Source organism: Seriola aureovittata, chromosome 21 (genome assembly GCF_021018895.1).
Source record: "Seriola aureovittata isolate HTS-2021-v1 ecotype China chromosome 21, ASM2101889v1, whole genome shotgun sequence".
Classification (NCBI taxonomy): domain Eukaryota; kingdom Metazoa; phylum Chordata; class Actinopteri; order Carangiformes; family Carangidae; genus Seriola; species Seriola aureovittata.
The window spans coordinates 8,868,565-8,887,363 of NC_079384.1; the positions used below are offsets into that span (position 1 = coordinate 8,868,565).

Sequence of the window (18,799 nt, forward strand, 5' to 3'; positions counted from 1 at the left end):
AGTTGTGCTGTTGACGTGGAGCTACCCTCACCTTTAGCTACCAGGAAGTGATTGGCACACACCCACGGAGGAAACTGAAATACATGTACACACTTCAGAAAGGTGCGTAACCATAAACCATGTGGATGTGAGAAACTATCTGCTTCTCGCAGTTTCTCGACTTAAATTGAGGCAAGTTACAGATATAAACCTAAATTCACACAGAAAGTGGCGTAGACATGTTACTTTCGTTACTGCCTTAAAAACTACTGGGGAGTTATTAATGGCGGTCAATTTGGCACGTCTCCAGCAAAATGTAAAGCGATATTAAACTATGGAGGACTTGTTGCAGAGAAAAGCATTCGACTGTTTTCAAAAGTGTTAAAAATGGAATAAGTTGTGAAGCATTTCCTTGTTGTCACGCGGAAAAGAGCTTCTTATTTGGCGCCCAGACACGAACAGTGACTGTGTTCAACAGTAACCCTGTTAATATCAGTTCTCCATAAACACACAAGCATGGTAATAAATGTGGAAGTAAAAGCTACATTATATGTGTTTGGTGTTTGTGTGTGGAAGGTTCTGTTGTGAGCAGCCTGTGATGTTGAAATGAAGGTTGATGAAAAAGTTGTCACCTATTTTGAATCTTGCAACTCACCTGTGGACAAGGAGGGGTACCTCTCCAAGAAGGTAAGACACTGATTAAACCATATTCAAATTATAGAGGAAGTAGATCATATATATATGGAGACTATATCATATTCATATTTTAAAACATTCTCCTTTATTTGTCATTGACTTTTATCTATTTCATCTAGTTTTATATGATGTTATTGTTATCCTTTGTAATTGATGTTGTCATTACGTTTTCACCATTTTTTACTTCATCATGTGCATTAGTAAATTATAAAGTATTTTATGGACTGTATTATTCACCTTAATCACCTAAAGCACTTTGAATTGCAAAGTACCCTGTACAAAAGTGCCATACAAATAAAGTTTGAATACTGGATATATGTTTTTACCTTTTGCTTAATAAAAAACAAAAACATAAATATATGAATAAATATCTAAAAATAAAAGTAAATTGTGGTTTTAAAACACACTCGACAAAAACCACTTTACCCATTATATTTGAAACTGCTCCTTTAATAATTTAAAAATACATAGGCTTATATTTATACAGCAGCTTTTTAAAACAAAGTGCTTTACATGTGACACTAACACTAAGACCTAAGATTACAGCACTACAATTAGATAAAATCAGGCTAAGAAAAGTGCAACTGTCTGGAGAGCTGTCAATCCATACAGCTTTCAAAATAATGTAATATTTTGAATTTTTAAAGCATAAAAATTATACTTCACTTTTTAGTTTCATGACACTGTGTAACATTTAACCTCCCACTAAGAGGCTTATTTCACCAAAGCAGTTGTGTAAGAAATTGAGTAAATGAGCCATTTGTAAATGAGTGAGTAACACATGATTGTCACACAGGGTGAGATAAAGACTTCCTATCAGAAGCGTTGGTTTGTGCTGAAGGGGAACCTCCTCTTCTACAAGGACAAGCCAGCCGACCGGGACCCGATAGGCGTGATTGTTCTGGAGGGCTGCACCGTTCAGCTGTGCGAGTCCGAGGAGCAGTTCGCCTTCTCGCTGGTGTGGAGCGAGCCGGGGCTGCGAACGTACAAGTTTGCTGCCGAGGACCAGGCCAGTCAGGAGAGCTGGATCAAAGCCCTGCTGTCGGCCAACCACAACTACCTGGCCCTGCTGGTGATGGACATGGAGAAGAAGTACAGAGGTGAGAGACAGAAAGGCTGAATGTCTTTATCTCTGTGGGTGAAAGAGAGCGGCCTTTGTTCCCGAGAACAGCTGTGTGAGAGGTCGCATCACTGTTTACTGCTCCACATCAGACGCCATGTACATCGTGGTACAATAACTCATCAGAGAGGGGTTAATTCAACTCTATTGTAGTTTTTGAAGGGGTGCCTTGTGGTTTTGTTGTATTTAAGTTATACAAGCTCAACAAAGGTTGGTTTTACAGCACAGTTATGTATGTATATATTAACATTGGCTTATGTTTAATGTGATTGTGGATGATTAGAAGCTGAAATACCTATTTTTTAGGGCAGAGAAGAGACAGGCCGCAGTCTCATGAAATTCCATGAAAAAAAAATTAGACTTTGTCATTACTCAAGTGTTAATGTTGACATAAACGTCTGCACAGTGCGGCAACTTTTTTACAGCTATGCTAAAAAATGAAATTGTTACCCTAAAATACAATACAGAAAATTAAAATGGCCTAGGTCTGGTTAATAATATAAACAATGGGTTTTTGTCAGTATAAAATCTTTTAGAGATCAAAGTGTCTGTTGTTTAGGTGTAAGATGTTCTCTTACGCCCCCAGAGTGGCTGCAGCTCAGGTGGCAGAGAGGGTCAGTCATTGATTGTAGTATTGGTGGTTTGATCCCTGGCTCTTCCTGTCAACACGTCAAAATGTATTTGAAAAAAGACACTGTCCCAACAAAACCCATCTGCCAAATGAATGAATAGAATGCCATGTAATCGGCTTCAGTCTTTCTGTTAATGTAACCTCAGCTGTTTGGTCATTTATTTCTCTGTGTGTCTTTGCACTTTCCTCAGATGCATTAGTTGCATTCTCCGGTGAACCAACCAACACTTTCACCATGCCAGATTTCAACACAACAGAGGCAGGATATTCTGCAGCCCTTCAGAGCAGACAAACTTCAACGCTGCCCTCGTACCCTGCAGCAGCTGTGGGAGCGGGACCCAGTCTCAGCTCCAATCTGATGCTTCAAACTCCGAGTACTTCATCCAAAACAGCTAGTAAGAGATCACCCAAACTGTGGCCCAAGAGGAATGCAAATGTGGTGCCTATTAACACTCCTGCTCCACCCATGGGGGAGTGGTCAGGGGTCTTCTTAGGCACCAAGGAGGAATTTAGTAAACTGCACGAAGATTTTGGAAAAGAAGTCAAGGAACTGATTGCTAGTTGGTCAAAAAGAGGACAAGCAGGCGAAGTGGTTCAGGAAGAAAATTTGATAGACTTTGGATAATAAATGTGAAGTATACACAGTGTCTAAACCTTGATTTCAGTAACCATGGTTGCATTGCAAAGCTTTTATGTAAATAGGAATTAGAAACATTGTTAAGATATATTTAAGACGTATATATTTGTAGTTGAAGACCGTACTGTTTCTTTTTTTTTTTTTACTTATCATGTCATTAAATGATCTGTGATCTCCCGCTCCAGTGACCTTTGTTCATTATTAGAGTGAAATGATTTCCTCATGTGAAGTTTTGAATACAGGTCACACACCATAACATTTTGTAAAGACAGGAAGACCAACTGCAAATGTTGCTACACCTGCCAGCCAATCAGAATTGAGAATTTTCCGTTGCCATGGGATGGAATTTTTTTGATATTAGTGCTGACGTGATACTTGACTTTCTGTACAGATACCAAAATTATACTTTTTTTTCCGATACCTTTGAGAAACTATAAGTAAGGCCGCAACAAACGTTTATTTTCATTATTGATTAATCTGCCATTTTTATGATTGATTGATCAATCATTTAGTATATAAAATATACTAAATACAGCTTTCTTGACTGGACAGGTTGTTTTTGATACAAAAAAAAGCATTGAGGTCAGATACCAAGCCTTATTTATCAGTAATCAGAGGATATTGATCTCTTATTTGTCCAATTTGTCTGTATACCAGTGAATTAAACTTCCAAAACAGTCCAGTGACTGTGTGGGTAAAAAAAGGACAGCAGTTGTGTGGGGGCACAGCAGGCCAAGAAGGGTGAAGTCTGTTGAATTTTAGAAGAGAGTCAAAATGGCTGAGAAAGAGAATGACAGGGGGTGGCAGAGCTATTTCAGTCTGTACAGCTGTCTTGTTTTTATGGTCTTTGACAGAGCTTGGTCTCTTTCTCCCTCTGTCTCGCTCTCTCTCTTTTCACCTTCAAGCCCATACTTGAAGTGGCTGCTCTTCTGCTCGCGACCTTATTCACGTAGCATTTAATTTCTGATTGCTTCTCTGCAAATATCTCCCTGATTTTCACATTTTAAAAGTGGCAGGATGTTGGATCAGATAAAATAGCAGGGTTATATGTTATGAATGTTATATGTTATAAAACAGTTATGTTGCAGAAACATTTTTACCTTTGGAAAAATTAGGTCGTATTATGTCTGTTGAAATACAAGGTCTACAAATGACTGAGGACGTAGTATCAGTTCGCGCTGCTGCTGGATCCCAATACATACCTTAGGTGTACAGTGACGTGATTGATGGCAGCCTATCTAGCTCATATATGGAGTTAGGTGGGTGGGTCACTGTCTCCCTATTCCAAAGCAACTATACTGGGAACCTCCACGAGCATCCCAAATTAGTGCATCCGTAGTGGGAAAGCTGCTCATTTAGTCCAATCATCATTTGCTGTTTCCCATCACATGTGTGACAAATTACCACAGAAACAGACATTCATTTTGTATGTCTACAGGCGCATAAAACAATGAAAAAACATGAAAAAAAAACAAAAAAAACAACCGACACGCTGCCTTGGGAAAGCTTGAATGAACTGTACATAAACATTTGAATTACTCTGCTTTTGTTTCTGTGAAGCATGTGGCGTACATTTAATTTTTCTTTTTCAAAACACAATTTGCAAGTTGAGCATACACTGTCTCCACAAAGTATTCCCTACAACTTGTGTCAGTATGAAAGAACTGTTTTCATGTCTCATTAATGGAAGGGGCACTGTGGTCAAGTGTCATTACTGGAGCTGGACCAATGTCCAGCAGCCAACTGTTTTCAAGTTTCATGACTGTTTATAAATTCTGATGGCTACTGCTGATCTGATAGTGGGCACAAACCTCAGACCAAACCTATCATTTAGACAGGTGATGATTTAAAGTTATGTTAACTGCAAATAAATTTTGGCACTTTGGGCCTCTCATGCTGTTAATTACTAGAAAGCGTTGGTCAGGTTGACTGCAGGATAGCTGTTCTGTGTGTTCTGTGTGGTATCAAGAGAGTAAAGCAGCAATAGCCCGTCATCATACAGTGCACTGGGTTTTGTTCTCTCACACTGGATTGAAAAGAAACAAAAATAGCCACAACAAAGACTCGCAGTATGTCAGGAGGAAGACGAAGAAGAAGAAGGGTACGGCGACAGTTCAGTTGTCCGTCAGCATGTCCTGTCTGTCACTTTAGCCATATTAGTCCACAGATGACACCAAAGTCAGGCCTGTATGTTGGCATTGAATTCACCTCATTCCAAGACTCCTGGGGCCTATTTTGGATCATCGGTAAGCCGATCCACCCCGCCACCTCCTCGCTCCTCCCTCTTTCTCTTACTTTCCCTCAGCTCTGTTTTCCTGCCAAACCTGATGGTGTGGCTAAAGTTAGCCCCCCGTGGGCTAGTATATAAGGCCCCAAGGCTCCAATACTTACATGTCAGTCACATCGGCTTGGCGTAGGCTTCTCTTCTTGACCAACAACAACCCCACAAACTTGAGAGATGGTGAGTGTGGCCGTGTTGCTTGGAAGAACAGTCTCTAGGGATCTAGGATCTTCTCTACGCTAAAACTGACTGAGATGAGAGCATCACTGATGCATTTGCTATCTGGATTACCAACATCCCATGAAGTGAAATTGTAGGAGTCTCTTAAGCTGAGCCTCCCAAACTGTGGATGTGGACCCAGTCTTACTTTTATCTGCTGGCTTGATCTGGAGTTTGGCTAACATCTCAATCCTTAACCAGGATGTAATACTGAAATACAATCTGTCTGGGGATCATTACCTTAAGATTGAAGTCCCCAAAGCCATTACATAGTACTTTACCCTAAACTGAGTGATCGATTTTAAAAGGGCAGATTTCTTTGATAAGAAAAAAAAATCACCTGTGGACAAGAATGTGTGATTCTAATGGCAGTTTGTCAAAATCCACAATACAGAGAGATTTATTTTGTTTATCCCAGCAATTTGAAATTTGTATGTAGAAGTAACTAAAACCAACAATTAAGAAGTTTTTGTGTCCTTTATAGGACAGTCTTTACATTGTTTCCTCAGAGTTAGCAAGGATCTATTTGTTTGCTTGATGTTTTGTTTGTTTGACGTGTATATTACCTTTCATCCTTTCCCAGGCACCCAAGAAGGCCAAGAGGAGACAGCAGCAGGGTGAGGGTGGATCCTCCAATGTGTTCTCCATGTTTGAGCAGAGCCAGATCCAGGAGTACAAGGAGGTAACATTTTCTTCATCACATATCACGCACTTCGATGTTCTCTGGTAGTCAGATTTGGGGTCCTTCAAGGCCATGCGAGAAAAGGGACATTTTGTGCCGTTCATATAACCGATGACTCCACGTATCATTTGACCTCAGAGGTAATGTGAGGAAGCTTCCGAAAGATATAGACCTGCATGACAGCAAAAATGTCCTCATCAGCATGACAGGGGAGTAAATCTGAGCTTTTCTGATGACAGCAGCTACCTCTCCCCTGTGGTAGCTCAGTAATCCTCCTCCGAGACTCCAAACACTCGCTCTGTGACCCCACTGGAATGCTGCCCAGCAGCTGGGGGACAGCAATATTAATCAAACCAGGAAAGAAGGGTAGAGGTAGAAAGAAGAAGAAAACATTTGACGTTCATAGATCAGATGTTGAGTCTGCCTCAAGAAAGTTTTTTTCATAATATCTGAGGATGTGGGCTCAACAACGAAATTAATTACAAAAATCAGGGGCCTCACTGGGTCTTCTGTCGGTACACAGGTAGAAATGAAAGACAATACAGTAGCTACAGTAGCTTGGCTGACTCTTCAAGAGGTGAAAGAACATTTGGGACAGGGTCAGAAGATTTAGTCATAAGGCAAAAAGGAGGGAGGAGAAGGGGGTGGGGAGTGGGGGGCTGACAGCTGTAATCAATACCTTCTCCTTAAATGTCGCAAGGGGCTTGTCTCCCATTCCGAGACCATTTTAACACCTTAGAAAGACAAGTGGCCGACCAGCTGCCAAGTCCCAAAAGGTTTCCAATGCCATCTTTGGTTTCACCGGGTGATTTGCCCAGCTATGTGGAAAGAGAAGTGGAGAACAGCTCCACATTTACACGTTTATGTTGGCAGACTATCTCACACAAATAATCATCATAAGCAAGTCTTAAGATACAGACTTGTGAGAAACGTGAGAATCTCAATTTTCATTTTCAATTAGCTTTATTTCAGCTGGTAGTTTTCGAGCTTGTGAGTGACATGTGAGGAGGTGGTGGACCTCCGGTATGGCAACATGCGCAACGAATCAGGCACAAGCGAAAGTTTTTGAGACATTATGTCACTGTTCCCTGGCAGGCTTTCACAATCATCGACCAGAACAGAGATGGCATCATCAGCAAGGACGACCTCAGGGACGTGCTGGCCACCATGGGCCAACTGAATGTGAAGAATGAGGAGCTGGAGGCCATGGTGAAGGAGGCCAGCGGCCCCATCAACTTCACCGTCTTCCTGACCATGTTCGGCGAGAAGCTGAAGGGTGCGCTGACACAGAAACTTGGCTCAGTTTACCCTTTCTTCTTTTGAGTTTCTTTTTTTTTTTTTAAATCTTTTATAATTGAGAATAATTGGCCTGCTTTTACCTATAGGCGCTGATCCCGAGGACGTCATCGTGAGCGCTTTCAAGGTCCTGGACCCCGAGGGCACCGGCTCCATCAAGAAGGAATTGTAAGGGCTTTTACTTTTACTCACAACTCTCTCAGCATTTTGTGGCGTATAGCCTTGAATCAGGATAAGACAGGAATAGGATACTTATTTTTCTCCATTTTCCCTCTCCAGCCTTGAGGAGCTCCTGACCACCCAGTGCGACAGGTTCACCGCTGAGGAGGTGAGCTGATCAGTCTTTGTCTCACTCGGTGTTCACATTCTGTCAGGTTGTTCAGGGCTGTGGGTCATTTCTTTCATCTCCTCCCCTGCAGATGACCAACCTTTGGGCTGCTTTCCCCCCTGATGTGGCTGGCAATGTGGACTACAAGAACATCTGCTATGTCATCACACACGGAGAGGAAAAGGAGGAGTAAATATCCCTCTACCAAGATCTCTACCTCCGTTCAAACCCATACCCGCTCCACCATCTACTCACTCCCTCTTCTCCAACACCATGGCTTCCTTGCACATGCTCGCGCCCCGGTCCTTTCTTTCCGCTTGCCAGCTCACTACAAAAAGACTTGTCTCCTTTATTGAGATTGAGACACAGTGAGAGGACTGAAGGCTGTGGGGGTGTTTGTGTGTGAGTACCAACAGGGGAACATGGGATTATTTTCAATAAAAATAATCTTGTGACACCGAAACACTCTCTCTATCTCTGTCCCTGCCTCTTGTTCCTCCTCCTTTTCCTCCCATCACTCATTCTGTCCTTCTGTGTTGAGGCCAACAGTGCATGCATCATACCTACACGCAGGTTGTATGCCTATGCAGTCCAGTGTATACAGCGGTCAGTCAAAAAAAAAACTTCTCTTGGGTGCTGTGGTGCATGCACAGTCACTTGCTTGAAACAAGTAAGCAGCCTGACCCAAGTGGTCTGTTAGTCTTAACCCGACACAGAGTGTTTAATGGATTTGTCCCTTCGTTTGTATTGGAGAGGACTGCACAGTAAAAGAGTGGGGGTACTGTACTATAATAGTTTCCCTACCCCCACTCTTTTTTTACATCTGTCTCTCCCTCGCTTATACACAGGTATAAAAGGAAAAGTTGCAGTGAAAAGAGGAAAGCTTGTTTTTTTAAAACTTTAAATCTTGTAAATAGAGAAAGAGATGGTGAAAGATGGTGAATGGGAGGCAGGAAAGGAATAAACAAAAGTAAAACAGCTTTGTTTTGGACTCTCCTTCCTCCCTCTCACTGCTGTTTCTCTCCTGTTGTTGTGACTGTGTCTATGTCTCCACTGTAACAAATAAAGAAGCACAAATAAAATCCATTATCTTTCGTACGACACTGTGTCTGTTGGTTTAAGTGGGGGCATGGGTGAAAGCACTGCTGGTTGACCGTGAACAGCCCAGTAGAGCACTGACTGCACACTGAAGCATTATTGGGTACTTTCAAATGGTGATTAATAATTGTGGAGAAGTAGTAGTTCTCCAGGTAGGATCGACTCATGCCCCTACATGTGCAGGACAGAGGGAGAAAATAATCAAAACACCTAAAAATACATGAACACTCTGTACCTCTTGAGCAGAACACTCTGTCTTCAGATCAACTGCAGAACATGGATTATTGCAACAGAAGTCCTGAGCCATTACTGAACTGCTAATAACTGTGACATCATAGAAAATTTCATAGTGTGTATGCTGAAGTTATATCAAAAGTTTAATAATGTCTGGCGATTGGAAGATTAAGATATACAACTGAAAGAATGCTCAGTTGCCCATGTGTCGTCCTCTCTACACAAGCTTTTTTTGTCCAGTGTATCTTTGTACATTCACCTTGTACATAGCATCTAAAAATAAGAACCAAGACAGACGTTAACAACCTTCAAACTCATAAGAATTCACAGCTGGAGGGAAAAAGTTTCTACACCTTTGCAGCCTGTGAATGAACGGTTGCTAGATTAAACTTTAAAGGCTTCTGTTAAGTGAAATTTGAGCAGGCAACTAATTTAGTTTTGGTTTTCATAGAGAATACACACTAGTCGGGGGGGGGGGGAAGAGTCTGAAAGCAAGCTTGCTTCATGTGGAACACCAAAATAGCCAGTATTATATATATATAAAAAACATTTTCAAGTCATTTTAAGATAAATAATCACATGAATAAAAATGTTCAGCCTTTTGTATTCAATTAAACATTATCTTCAACTATTCTTGCAGCAAGAGTCTGGGTATGGCATTGCCTGTCTGGCAGTCCGTCCACCACTTTGGCCCAGAATGAAATTCCTCAGTAAATATTAGATGGCTTGTTTTGGCTTTTGATCATATGTCTTAAAAACTAATGGGTGGATTGCAAGACATGCTACAGTCCTTGTAACCCTAACTCTAACTAGGGTGATCCTCTGAATCATCATCAGGTCAGGGAAAGTTCCTTATGTGGAATTTCTGCTTTCGATCACCATTGTGGTCATGTAACATGCAACGTCAGTTTTAATCCTCCAAGATATTAACTCCTAAATGATATTAATGTGTTTTCTTATCTTAATATATTTTGTTTGCATTTATTACTTACTTTTATTACAAAAGCCTACACTTTTATTACAAACCAAAAAAAAAAGATAGGCTATCTACTACAAAACGTATTCATACGCAAGGTGCAAAAGATCAATGGATCACGTGGCCTAGTGACGTTGACAACCAAAACAGGATGTGAAACTACTTACAACAAACAAACATTCAGCCTTCAAAATTAAAGCACAAAATATGTCTTTAAAAATACCGGTACTGATTGTCTGACTCTACCAAATATGTTCGTTAACAAAACAGAATTTTTCTCTCGAGACTAAGCGTAGAGCTCAAACTTAATATAAAGCAATACTACAGCTATTATGATGTTTTGCCCCTCTATATAACCAAAAGCTTCCCCAGAACGTTTTATTTTGGAAATGGCAACCGGAAAAGGTGTGCGAGTGTGAAACTTGTCCCCGATCAGAGGGCAGGGGAGCAGTGGACATACAGTACTGTAACTGTAAAACATTTCAGGCCTGCTTTGTCAACTCAAACTAGGAATGGCCCTATGGTAATGTGCACCGTCGGCTGTGGAAGCCATCTATGCCGCTGTCGTCCTGCCGTGCCTTTGTGAGTCCTGACGGGCCGAGACCTACCACCATGGCCTCAGCGTTACCCCGCTGCACATCTGTCAGACTCCCCGCTCTGGCCACTGTCGTCCTGCTCCTGTTGTCGGCGACCACTGTACAGTCCTCCCAAGGCGACAAGGAGCCGGTATACCGAGACTGCGTGAAGCAATGTGTCCGGACCAACTGCACCGGAGCTCGGCTACGGGGCTTCCAGTCTACCCAGCCGCAGTACATGGCGCTGACAGGTCAGTTGTTGTTGCCGTTGGCAGGTAAGTTAGGCTAACTTAGCTGGCTAGCACTCTGTAGATTTATCAGCAGTATAACAACTGTATTTAGTGATAATATATCGTTAACATTTGCTAAATGTAACCATTGACTGTCTTTGCTAACAGTTTGCATTCACTTAGTGTTTACTGCTCCGTGTAGCTGCTCTCTGCTGGTGCCGCTTTGTATGACATGGCTTTTAATTCATTTTCTCATCTTTGACGTTTCATGAAGCATGTGCTGCTGTTTCATGAACTCAAATAGCTTTGAAAAGTTGAAAGCCAGTTTTTCAGGAAGGGCAAGGTGTGACAAAAGGTCTATTGTAACGCCACCCTCTCATTAACAATTGTGCGGTGTAGGTATTCTAGATGGCTCTAAAAAAATGCAAATTAATGCTGTAGTGACTTGACAATACTTTCTCGTTGCAACTGGCAACAAACCCCCCCACCAATGAAAAGTGTGTGAGATTTAAAAACAACAAACTGGCACATTATCTAATCCCTAATTTCTAAATTTGATAAGAGGAACCAATTGATCAAGCTCAGACCAACTGAAGAGGAGTAGTGCCCTGTTCTCTACTGCTGCAAATATAAGGAGAGCACATCTTGTCTATTAAAGAAGGGATCAGTCAATGTTTTAATGTTTTACAATTTGCATTGTAATTGAAGTAGAGTTGAGTAGTTGAGAAATTGTAAAGTCAGTCAATGGAAAAATAATTAGCAACTTTTCTGATAATCTATTAATTGTTTCATTGAGTTTTCAAGCAAAAACATGAAACATCCTCTTGATCCATCTTCTCATTGTAAATTATATTTTGAACAAGCAATTTGAAGTCGCCACCTTGGGCTCTGAGAAATTATGATGGCCATTTTTCACTACTTTTTGACACTTAAAATGATTGGCTAAATTAATAATAATTAAAAAAAACTCTTTGTAAATGAATCGATGAAAATAATTAATTGTTGCAGCTCTACTGGGAACTTGTGCCCGTGTCCTCTTTTTAATGCTAGGTGTTTCCCCTCAGCTTCTCTCTCTTTGTTGCTGCATTGCAGGTTGGACATGTCGTGACGACTGTCGCTATCAATGCATGTGGACCACCGTGGGCCTTTACCAGGCTGAGGGGTACAGGGTCCCGCAGTTCCACGGCAAGGTTTGTGTTCATTACAGAGGCCAGTATGTGTATCGCAGTGTGCTTCATCACATAATCTTATCTATCTTATCTATCTTCTATTATAGTTTTTTAAAGGTTATAAATTCAGACTTTCAAACAAGACTCTCCAAGTGCTCCCATACTGGTTTTGTCTGCTTTGAGTGAAATGCTGTGAAATTATGGGTGATGTGTTTTATCTCTCATAGTGGCCATTTGCACGCTTCCTGTGTTTCGAGGAACCGGCGTCTGCCCTGGCCTCTCTGCTTAATGGCCTGGCTTGCCTTCTTATGCTGCTGCGCTATCGGAGCACGGTGCCACGCCAGAGCCCCATGTACCACACCATCAACGCCTTCTCTCTGGTGAGTCGAATTCACACAGAAGTGCACCAATGCTATTCTGTCTTTACGTTAATGGGCATGTAACAAGACCCTGTGTGTGTGCGTGTATGTGTGTATTCCCTTAGGTATCTCTTAACGCCTGGCTGTGGTCCACAGTGTTTCACACCCGAGACACCTATCTCACTGAGGTAATGGTTGTTAAGTGCCTGGCGTCTCTGTTAACTTGAAGCTGCATGAAGTGATTTTTGTTCCATTGATGGCAAAGTCATTGCAAAAAGAATCATTGGCTTAAGTTTTTATCACCAACCTGTTCCAACTCCATCTGACTGATGATCTAAATCTAATAATCTCTCACCTTTATGGACCCAGTTTGGTCCATTCGTGAGAAAAATATCTGTTCAGTAAACTCGTGAGCTGGCAGCAGCTGCTTGCTATTTATATTTACAGTTGGTGAGAGCTGTTTCAGCACACAGACCAGCAAACCTAAACAATGATTTGAGAGCAGCTAAGAGCAAGTCCTTTTTACATCACAGGCAGTCAGTTGATTGATTGTGAAATAAAAAGAGAAACCACTTGATGCAGTTTAATTGTAAACCAAGTGTTAAACTGCTGCAAACATCTTTCCAACTGCCAGACCACCGGCTGAGATTAGTGTTTTGTTGTCTTATTGGCTAAAGAGCTTAGACAATCAGTAACATCCTAATGTCATTACTGTCAAGCCCTGCGGCTTAGTGCACTACACATTCTGTAACATGCTGTACAACAGACGAATGTTTTTTCCTCTTGAGCTTTGATGCTGATGTCAGTAAAGTGTTTCTCTCTTGCAGAAAATGGACTATTTCTGTGCAACAGCAGTCATTCTTTACTCAATCTACCTATGCTGTGTGAGGTAAGCTTTAGAACAGGTGTTCCACGTGACCCACTACGCTAATGACATTATTTCTGTTCATACTGTCAACCTCCTCTCTTTGCCAGAACACTGGGTCTGAGGCAACCTGGGGTTTCCAGCATGGTGGGAGCCCTGCTCATCTTGGCCTTCACCTCGCATGTGTCCTACTTGACCTTCGTCAGCTTCGACTACGGCTACAACATGGCTGCAAACGCCACCATCGGTACAGCAAATGCTCGAAAGTCACTTTGAAGCTCGCATTTGATTGGAAAGAACGATTGTTTTATCTTTTGTAGCTGTTATTTCTCTTCACTGATTTTCAATTTTCACTCAGTCTGCCGGTAGAATAGTTTAAACAGCATCATGTCTTTAAATGCCAATGGCTCCCAGCTAAACCTCACTACTTTACTCTTATATTGGTGTATTTTCTTTTCAACCCTGCCATTTTATTTGCCCTGCCTCCTGTTTTGTCACTTCATACTAAGCCGCAATATTTCATCCAAACAGCCAGAACCCATATCTCCCCTCTCAATCTGTCCAGGTATGGTGAACCTCCTGTGGTGGCTGTGTTGGTGCTGGCAGAACCGGCGGACCCTGCCGTACTGGTGGAAGTGCGGCCTGGTGGTGCTGCTGCTTCACGGTCTGGCCCTGCTGGAGCTGCTGGACTTCCCCCCGCTGCTCTGGGTGTTAGATGCTCATGCTGTGTGGCACCTCAGCACGATCCCAGTGCACTTCCTTTTCTACAGGTTCGACCACTCACTCGCTCCCACCACCCCCTTTGTTTCGTAGCTGAAGAAACACATTTAAGGCAGTGTCTGAAGAAGGAATATGTAATATGTATTTATATAAATGTTGGTTTAATCTGTGTGCGTGTGGAAGGAGAGAATAAAAGGAATACTAATAGAATTCAATACCTCATCAATGATCCTTACTTTTTTCTCCCTCCAGTTTCCTGATAGACGACAGCCTCTACTTACTAAACACAGAGAAGATGGGTGTCAAAGTCGAGTAGGAGGTGCTCATCGCCTCTTCACCACGCCTGCACCCTTGCACCCCTCCAATCAGGGCAGCTGGACACCCAAACACGGAAGTAGCTCAGCCTCCCAGATGACATGCATGACACCACTATGACTTCCATCAAAGCCACCTTTGTTTACATTCTTCCAGTTTAAATTTCTTGTATTTCATTTTTTCTTTTTTTAAAAATGAGAATTATCACCATTGATGCTTGTTCTACTTAACTTTGCCTTGTGCTGACGTGTGCGCTACAAGTCTTTTGTCATCTGTCATAACTGCAAAACAGCACGAAGGAAAAAGTTTTGTCTTCTGCCACAGCAGAACCAGTTTTTGACGCTTTCGACTACAATGACTCGGGTGCACATCCTGCTTCCTTTTGACTCCTGAAATTGATCCCCCGAGCCCATGCTTTAACGTAACTGCTCTTGGAAGTGCAGCACGCTTAGCTCTGCACAAATGGCAGTTTGCCGTGGCTGACAATAGATGGCACCAAATCACTTGCCAGGCCATCATTAACCTACTGTATGTGGTACAGCATGTGTCAGGGTTCATCTGTGCCAAAAGTGGACTGGCGGACACAGAGAGGTGCCCCTTGTGAAAAGGGAGGGGGCTGCCAGCGGATTGATCTAGAGAGAGGAGGAAGGGGGTTTATGTTTGGAGGCCATTCTAGCTGACTGTGTTTTTTTTTTCTCTTTTCTCACCATCACACCTTTATTTTTGTGCCTCTGTTGTTTCCATTGCTGCTTTTCTTTCTTATGTTCTTCATTATCATTTTAGATTTTTTATTTTCATTTTCATCAGTTGCCTTAGTTGTTTTAATTCCATTGTTGTTGACCAGTTTGTGCTTTATCTTGTTTTACTTTGATTATTGGATTTTTAATTTGGGTGGGGATATTCCCGATGATCATAAAATGGAAATATTATTTTAATTCACCTGGATTGCCTTTAAGCGCGAGGGAAAGGGAAGAGAAAAATGGTTGAGGTAGGAATTAAAACCATAAAGAGTTTTCTAATAAATTCTGGGGTTAGAGGGTGTGTGTGTGTGTGAGAATGAATGTCTAGGTGTTCGCTTGACACCCAGTATTTGGATTTGGTTGCATTTCTTGCTGCAATGTTCCCCAGAATGACACACACACACACACACGCACAGCCAACTGCTTTACAGATACCTGCCCCATCATATAAAATACTCCATTTCCCTCCATGTCTGCCTTACACAGTGTATCAGAACCTGCTAGCCAATGAGCATGTTTCTTCTTTTTTGTATCAAATAATTTTGTTTTTCCCTCTGAGCAAAACTCTTGAACTCATACCATGTATGTCTTCACCCCTCAGAGTTTCCCTTCCATATGTGCACTTTATGGGCGTGTGTGTACATTTACGTGCGTTTTTGTTTGAAATTCTGCCCATGCCTTTGTATTTCTGTGTGAGAATGTGAACAATGGCCAGTATGTGTGTACACGTTGCCTTGACTCGACATTGTGTTGTTTTTGCCATCATAAACTGAATCACTGTGTGTGTGTGTGCGTGTGTATGTGTGTGCGTGTGTGTGTGAGAGCTAGATTGTGTGTGATCCTTTTGTAAAAAATACTGATGTGTGCGTGTGTGTGTGTGTATGTATATGTTGAAGGTTTGCTGCCTGAATGCGTGTGAGACAACGGGTAAATTTAGCTTTGCTGACAGCCTGTGATGGGGGTGGGGGAAGACAGAGGACAAAACACATGGAGAGGTTGTCATTGGTCCGGGTGGCAAAAAGATTCCTCAAATCATGCTAGAGATATTGGCCTCATGAGATAAGAAAAAAAATTAATAGTACATATTTTATTTGATTGGCAAAAAGTGTTTATATTAGTTAATGGTTAATATTGGTTAATATTTATTAACCACTGACATTCATGAAATGGTGTTTGAGGCCCAGCTGTGACAAACATCTAAAAAGCAAAAACAAGAAATGACCATTTGAACAGAATGTCATGTCAATACATCACAAAATCATAACTTATTCAAAACTGCAAATGCTTTGTCTACTGTTGAGAAAATAATTTGCCAAATCATTACATTGGTATCTGTTCCAAGAGGAATTAGCATTAAACAAACTCTGGTTTTTGCTCTGTAAATCATTTTGTTGTTCATTTCCTTCTTCCTGAATAGTAACCAAGTCTCTCCACTTCCCCCAATCATCTACTGCCCCCTGCCTGCTGCCCTGTGCACCATCACCTCTCCAACTGAGTGCACTTTCCTCCACCTCACATCGAATATTTGACCAAAAAGAAAAAAAAATCTTAAAGAAATGGAACAAATAAAAGTGTTATTTGTTGATAAGGCTCTCCTGTGTGTTCTTCCCTACACGGGACTTGGGTTTTTGTAGTGTGAATGTAATTCTCTTCTTCAGTGATCTGTTAGAGTGATCCTCCGAATATGCACGAAAATAGGAAGAGGAATTGTTACACTATTACATACCAGTGACTAGAAACGTGGGAGGGAAATAGACAGATGCAGGAAACTTTTGCTTTCAAGAAACTCTCTACTCTGTATTTTATAAGGTCATCATTATTGTTATTATTATTATTGTACAATATTTTACTCTAAATAGTATAAAGTTGCCTAAAACTAAAGTACGAGTACCTCATGATTGTCCTTAACTTCAGTTGTTGAATGAATAATGACAAATGGTTGAAATGAGTTACACTCCACCACTGTTCAACAGCAGACTCGATTGAGGCGCTAACAGAGCGTCACGCCGCTGGGACACAAAAAGTGACTCCACTCTAAGTGAAATGTATCGTGTGTGGTTCATCCCTCCCCTCTGCCACTGCAGTCTGAAGGTCCTGCTGACCTTGTACCATTTGTGCCAGTATTAAATGCGCAGGCTTTCATTATGTCTCTAATATCACCAAGGCACATTCCTCTGGGCCTGTAGTTGTTATGCCTGTTGATCCAAGCAAGCAAGTCAAACTGTGCGATGATACTGGGTGTCCAAAACAAGCCCTTCTTAAATTCTACACAGTATCTCTCCCCCACTTGTCGGCCTCCTCACTTTTCAACCCACAAAGCCCGCAATGAAATTTAATGTTTTATGAGTCCCAGACAATTACAGCCAAGTTTTTGCAACCCTTTCCTGTATGATTTGTCATGTTATAAGTCTATAGGAAATCTGACTACTGGGCCATTTTTTTTTGCATTTGCACAGCTGAACTCCTAATGTAAACTTTTATCACTTATATGAGGATTTGCATGTTTCAAAAGAACCAGCCAAATTTATCTGAGATTTGATGCTTGAGACCTCCCCATAAAACTTGGTTTTATTCATTCTCCAGGAGTTTACGGCTGAGAAAATCCTACAAACAGAACGCTGAATTGGCTCCGTCCCTTGCCACAGCGACACCGAGCTGCAGAAAATCAGCTTATTTTTGTGGGAACTAAACATTTAAACAGGACCAGGACCACTAACCCTTGTCTGGAACTTTGTGTTGTCTGGCTCAGTGAGTAGCTTTTTGTTGTTTCCTGGTAGCTCTGTGCAGTACATTGGACTCTGACCCCTGGCTGCTGTGGGTGGGGAAGAGTGGATAGATGAATAGAGTTTATTCTTCCTCCTTCAACTCCTGATTTGTGACCATGGAGTTAAGGGCATGAGAAAAGTGAAAGTAACATGAAGATGCTCCAAGCTGGTATAATGCAAATAATTTCCCTTTTATACATTCAATGGCAGCAAAAAAATCCACTGGTAAAGAAAGCTGGACTGGAATATCCAGAATGATGCTAGATTTGTAAACATTACAGTGTAAAACGTAGTATAATAAGTAAGTAGTAAATAGTGCTTCAGTTTTGTACTAGTTTAAACTTCGGAAACATTGTACTTTTTCTCCAGTAGATTCATTTGACAGATGAAACCACATATTTAAAAAAAAAACCCTATCATTGCATAATGGGAAATGTGAGATCCAGTGTTTTTGTAGCGACTCATACTTGGGGCTAAAAGTGAGGATATTTCCTTTTAAAATCTGTCTCTCACGAGCCCCTCAACTTTATGAGAGTACTCTAGACTACTGGAGTACACCTTTAAGAACCTTGTGCTGATAATCTTTCGCCTACGGTTACTTAACTTTTTTAAATATAGTTATTGCTACTGCTACTTAAGTAAAGGAGGTAAATACTTGGTGTTTGATTCATCATATCTGATACCTTGATCACTTGACTTCTGAAGGTTGTTAGGATGATTGAACTGTCATGCTTGAGGGTGCCAAGCAGCCTATTTAAAGATCCCCTCATGACATGTTTAGAGACATATAAAAATACTCTGCTTTGACTGACAGTTCATGTATGTTATTATTGTATTTTCAAAGAAGTATGAGATCCTGGAAAAAACTTTTTGACATTAGATGT

The 18,799-nt window shown here is 41.4% G+C and overlaps 3 protein-coding genes across 4 annotated transcripts; all 3 read left to right on the top strand.

The window, feature by feature from the left end:
* Positions 1-9: 9 nt before the first annotated feature.
* On the top strand, positions 10-3,242 carry LOC130161972 (sesquipedalian-1-like). Of its 2 annotated transcripts, XM_056365377.1 has the most exons (4): positions 10-102; positions 556-666; positions 1,472-1,775; positions 2,618-3,242. In XM_056365377.1, exons 2-4 carry the CDS (start codon positions 586-588, stop codon positions 3,049-3,051), a joined length of 819 nt encoding a protein of 272 aa, XP_056221352.1. In that variant the 5' UTR covers positions 10-102; positions 556-585; the 3' UTR covers positions 3,052-3,242. The 2 variants fall into 2 exon arrangements, with proteins under 2 accessions (XP_056221352.1, XP_056221353.1); XM_056365378.1 differs by having other exon boundaries at positions 52-666.
* Positions 3,243-5,381: 2,139 nt separating this feature from the next.
* mylpfb (myosin light chain, phosphorylatable, fast skeletal muscle b) lies at positions 5,382-8,967 on the top strand. Its single transcript, XM_056365164.1, has 6 exons — positions 5,382-5,524; positions 6,147-6,245; positions 7,341-7,521; positions 7,631-7,709; positions 7,821-7,869; positions 7,961-8,967. The coding sequence occupies exons 1-6, from the start codon at positions 5,522-5,524 to the stop codon at positions 8,060-8,062; spliced, it is 513 nt and encodes a 170-aa protein (XP_056221139.1). The 5' UTR covers positions 5,382-5,521; the 3' UTR covers positions 8,063-8,967.
* Positions 8,968-10,565: 1,598 nt separating this feature from the next.
* Positions 10,566-16,536, top strand: pgap3 (post-GPI attachment to proteins phospholipase 3). Its single transcript, XM_056366723.1, has 8 exons — positions 10,566-11,003; positions 12,075-12,172; positions 12,379-12,531; positions 12,636-12,698; positions 13,338-13,399; positions 13,486-13,622; positions 13,941-14,145; positions 14,348-16,536. The coding sequence occupies exons 1-8, from the start codon at positions 10,733-10,735 to the stop codon at positions 14,409-14,411; spliced, it is 1,053 nt and encodes a 350-aa protein (XP_056222698.1). The 5' UTR covers positions 10,566-10,732; the 3' UTR covers positions 14,412-16,536.
* The last annotated feature ends 2,263 nt before the right edge of the window (positions 16,537-18,799 follow it).

Excerpts from the sequence above, each read along its gene's own strand:
- LOC130161972 (XM_056365377.1), top strand. The coding sequence starts at position 586 with ATGAAGGTTGATGAAAAAGTTGTCACCTATTTTGAATCTTGCAACTCA. Across the intron at positions 667-1,471 it reads AGGGGTACCTCTCCAAGAAG|GGTGAGATAAAGACTTCCTA; the intron begins GTAAGACACTGA and ends ATTGTCACACAG. Across the intron at positions 1,776-2,617 it reads CATGGAGAAGAAGTACAGAG|ATGCATTAGTTGCATTCTCC; the intron begins GTGAGAGACAGA and ends CACTTTCCTCAG.
- pgap3 (XM_056366723.1), top strand. The coding sequence starts at position 10,733 with ATGCCGCTGTCGTCCTGCCGTGCCTTTGTGAGTCCTGACGGGCCGAGA. Across the intron at positions 12,173-12,378 it reads TCCCGCAGTTCCACGGCAAG|TGGCCATTTGCACGCTTCCT; the intron begins GTTTGTGTTCAT and ends TATCTCTCATAG. Across the intron at positions 13,400-13,485 it reads ATCTACCTATGCTGTGTGAG|AACACTGGGTCTGAGGCAAC; the intron begins GTAAGCTTTAGA and ends TCTCTTTGCCAG.
- mylpfb (XM_056365164.1), top strand. Across the intron at positions 6,246-7,340 it reads AGATCCAGGAGTACAAGGAG|GCTTTCACAATCATCGACCA; the intron begins GTAACATTTTCT and ends GTTCCCTGGCAG. Across the intron at positions 7,870-7,960 it reads ACAGGTTCACCGCTGAGGAG|ATGACCAACCTTTGGGCTGC; the intron begins GTGAGCTGATCA and ends CCTCCCCTGCAG.